Genomic DNA, 3,919 nt, shown 5'->3' with positions numbered 1-3,919 from the left:
ATGTGTCCCTGCAGCACAAAAGCAGTGTTAAGTCGCTGGGGGATATTTGTAGCAATAGCCAACAATACATTGTATGGGTCACAATTATACATTTCTCTTTTATGCCAAAAATCATTAGGATATTAAGTAAAGATCATGTTCCATGAAGATATTTTGTAAATTTCCTACCGTAAATATATCAAAAGTTCATTTTTGATTAGTAATATGCATTGCTAAGAGCTTAATTTGAACAACTTTAAAGATGATTTTCTCAATATTTAGATTTTTTTGCACCCTCAGATTCCAGATTTTCAAATAGTTGTATCTCGACCAAATATTGTCTGATCCTAACAAACCATACATCAATGGAAAGCTTATCTATTCAGCTTTCATATGATGTATACATCTCAATTTCGAAAAATTGACCCTTACGACTGGTTTTGTGCTCCAGGGTCACATATGTAAATGGAGTAGTTGTGCGGTATTGTTTACTTTGCTCCCATGGGAATGACACCCTTGGATCGACTCTGAGGGAATGTGGTCAAACATGGACTGCGTCAGCTGCTCTTTCACCGGCTGCCTGTCGCACTCGTCCAGGTTAGTCCTCAGCAGACGGACGCCACAGTTAATGTCAAACCCCACACCACCTGCAGGCGAGACGAACCGTGAGCCGCCACACTCCTGTGACCTGTGACCTGTGACCTGTGACCATAAATCTTGATCGTTTAACTCACATGCTCGATTCCTGGCAGCGCAGCGACGTTTCCAATCTGCTTCATAGCAGGCAAGAAACCACCAAACCCTGTGAAATAAAGCAGTAACCCCCGTGAAGCCGTGGTTTACAGTGGATTTATTACAGCTAAGGGGCGTTGTTAGGCATGACGCGGCGCTGTTATAAATTCACTGTAAACCACGGCTTCACGGGGGTTACTGCTTTTATAAAACGGTTATTCCATATACGTAGCAAGGTTTCACAAAATAAAACAGAGCAAATAAAGTGTAAAGATATTAATAAACACAGTATTCTTCCACCAAACAATGTAGCTCCTCAGAAACAGTTGTGGTTGCTACAAAGTGGTCGCCGAGCAACACACAGACGTAAACAAAGGTGTGTGTTACTTTGTAGCATCATTTACAACAGCTTCGGCTCAGCCAATCAGAGCCAAGCACTGGAACTATCTGCTTTATAATTGGTGTTTTTATATGTAATTTAAACCGTTACCATTTCAATCAGCTCAATGTGATGAGTTTATTAAAAAAAAATAAATACAAGCTGCACTCGTAAATATGTTAATCATATAATAATTAAATATTAATCTTTAAAAAAAAAATGTATAGCAAGTCATTTATTTTAAATATTACTGTTTAGGTTTCGTTTAATTTTATCGCAGTTTTTATTTATTTCCCAATTGTAATTTTAGCTAAACCTAAAGTTAACATTCAAAAAATAAATGCACAATAGACTTTTTTACAATTATAGAAAATGCGTTTGTAATCTATATTTCCAGATGAAAACGCTCGAATGTTTCTGAGCAATTTTAAAAGACACTTCTTTGGTCTCATTTGTAAAAATGAATTGCATCCTAGTCTTAAATTCATCGTTTGTTTTACTTCGTTCGAATGAATGTGGCTTTTCTGAAAGGAAAATATTCATTACTGATCTGTTTTTGTTTTGAGGAAATTGTTATAATCTATTAAGTCTTTAAAAAAATCATAAAGCCCAAAGAACCGTCTCTGCTAAATTAATTTAAAATATGCCCTTTTATTTTATTTTCTAAACATCTTTAAGTATTTCCCAATCATTTCTAAGCCATGAACCAAACCAACCTTATGTTTTAATTTAACTATATATATATAGTTGCTGCCAAAAGTGTTTGTTTAGATTATTTAACAAAAATCAAATCAGAAATGTGCTGTAACTTCATTGTCAGCTCCTCAAACATGAGTTTCTCCAGAGGATCATTCACACAGAAAACACCCTCCACCTGAAGACCAAAGCAGCATTCAGCATTTCATTCAGTTTAAACTACATTTAATATTACAACCACAATAATCTGATGTACGAACACATTACAGCTGAATAAAACAGCCAACATTAATAACCAGCACAGAGACCCTGCCATAAAGTACTGTACAACTAATGCAGTAGTGTAATGTAGTGATGGGATATTTGGGTTTCTTCATGTTTATATATGCGACAGTGAACACTAGTCAGAGAGGGCTATTTTATTAACTGGTAATAAAACGTGTCTAAGTGTTGTACAAAAACTCAGTAACAAAATGCATTAGCCTTTTCGCTGCCCAGTTGTGGCATTGCATATACAGCATATTGCAAGAGTTTTATTCTTATTGGACTGGAGAGATTATTTTAACGCTGCACTAGGTTATTGCAATTAATAGAGAAAATTAACAGAAATATATCCAAGAGTTGTAAATATAAAGATGCATATAAAATAACGAGTCTAATAATACAATAAAAGTTATTATTATTTAAACTGACGAAAATAAACACTTTCAATTAGGCACCGATATAATTTTATACAATTGCTCTGTAAATAAAGTGCATTTTACCGGCAGTCTTCCGATAATCGTCTAGTTGCTTCATATATTAGCAATTCCTAAAACACAATGCATATGTATTATTTAATTTAACAAATAATAGGCAATAAAACTTCATGTCTGGAAGGATTTGGAGGTCTGTATTAATAGAAAAAATTGAATGTATGATAGAAATGTCTATATTTGATGTGCTTTTTTTATACAGTAAAGAACAACATATTATACATTTGTTTATTTTATTAGGAAAATACCATATGCGTAAGAAAAAGGGGGCTTGATGTAGACTACATTTTTCACATTTTATAAATGACTTTATATGTAAATCTCTTAAAAAAAACTAAAAAGTACTGAAAACACTTAATGCTCTGAAAGCATAATTTTTTTCTCTGCCAGCTAATCTTAATCTGATCATATGAATATGTAATGGCTCTTGTTCTTGCGGCATTGAATTAATAAAGCATTCATAATAAACTTAATGGCGTAATTGCGGGACTTTTATTTTGAAAAGCACGCTCAGCTGTTTTGGTCGGCCGCGGAGCTTTCTGGCTTCACTGCGCTACTTTGGACGTGTGTGGAAGGTACGTTTATTTTTGTTCCTGTTTTAATTAAATGTAAACACATTCAGCAGAGGCCTTTCCTGTTTAATTTGCAGTGGCCTAATAACACTGGACTAAATGCAGTAAGTAGCTTCAGTGCAGAATGAAGCTCAGGGTGAGAATCCACAAACAGAGCAGCAGACTGGAGCTGGACGGACCAGAACCGACGCTGTCCGAGCTCAGAGCCCGGGTCAGAGACGCCCTGCTGCCTCGGTGCGGACTGGGGTGAGTCTGAGATGCTCCTCTCTGGCTGTGTGTGCTAAGTTTGGGGTTTCTAATCAGGTATGGATTAACATTAGTTGTGTTCTGATGATTTACAGCCCATGTTGTGTTCTGAACAGTGTTGGGGCAATGCGTTAAGTAACGAGAGTTACGTAATCAGATTACTTTTTCAAGTAACTAGTAAAGTAACGCATTACTTTTTAATTTAGAAGGAAACATCTGAGTTACTTTTTCAAATAAGTAACGCCAGTTACTTTGTTTCGCATGTGTTGAGTGACAGCTCCGGTGTTGCCATGGTGACGGAAATCAGGAGTGAGTGCAGAGACATTATAGCTGTGTCTCATTTCGAAGGCTGCATACGTCATCGAGGCTGTCTCATTTCAGAAAAGCAAGTAGGGCACTCCGAATGCGACCTTCTTTCACAGGAATTCGGAGGATGCATGAGGTGCATCCTTCGCCGCTACAGATAAACCATGAAAGAATAAATTTTTTAATTTGAAAAATGCTGGCGCCGGCAGATGCACACACAAGCGCAGATGTGGTGTTTACAACTTACCTTAAAT

At 36.3% G+C, this 3,919-nt stretch overlaps 1 protein-coding gene across 2 annotated transcripts in view; it reads left to right on the top strand.

Moving 5' to 3' along the window:
- The first annotated feature begins 3,048 nt into the window (after window positions 1-3,048).
- Window positions 3,049-3,919, top strand: part of LOC107561247 (F-box only protein 7) — an 11,112-nt gene continuing 10,241 nt past the window's right edge. The window contains exons 1-2 of one of the 2 annotated variants that reach the window (XM_016245633.1): window positions 3,049-3,116; window positions 3,191-3,359. In XM_016245633.1, the coding sequence (XP_016101119.1) occupies window positions 3,238-3,359 (122 nt within the window). In that variant the 5' untranslated portion in view covers window positions 3,049-3,116; window positions 3,191-3,237. The remainder of the gene's footprint in view (window positions 3,117-3,190; window positions 3,360-3,919) is intronic. The other variant, XM_016245634.1, reaches the window with a different exon arrangement.

This window comes from Sinocyclocheilus grahami, unplaced genomic scaffold (genome assembly GCF_001515645.1).
Source record: "Sinocyclocheilus grahami isolate Dianchi unplaced genomic scaffold, SAMN03320097.WGS_v1.1 scaffold761.1, whole genome shotgun sequence".
Lineage (NCBI taxonomy): Eukaryota > Metazoa > Chordata > Actinopteri > Cypriniformes > Cyprinidae > Sinocyclocheilus > Sinocyclocheilus grahami.
The sequence above is the reverse complement of the archived record's forward strand: the minus strand, read 5'-3'. Positions and strand labels throughout refer to the sequence as shown.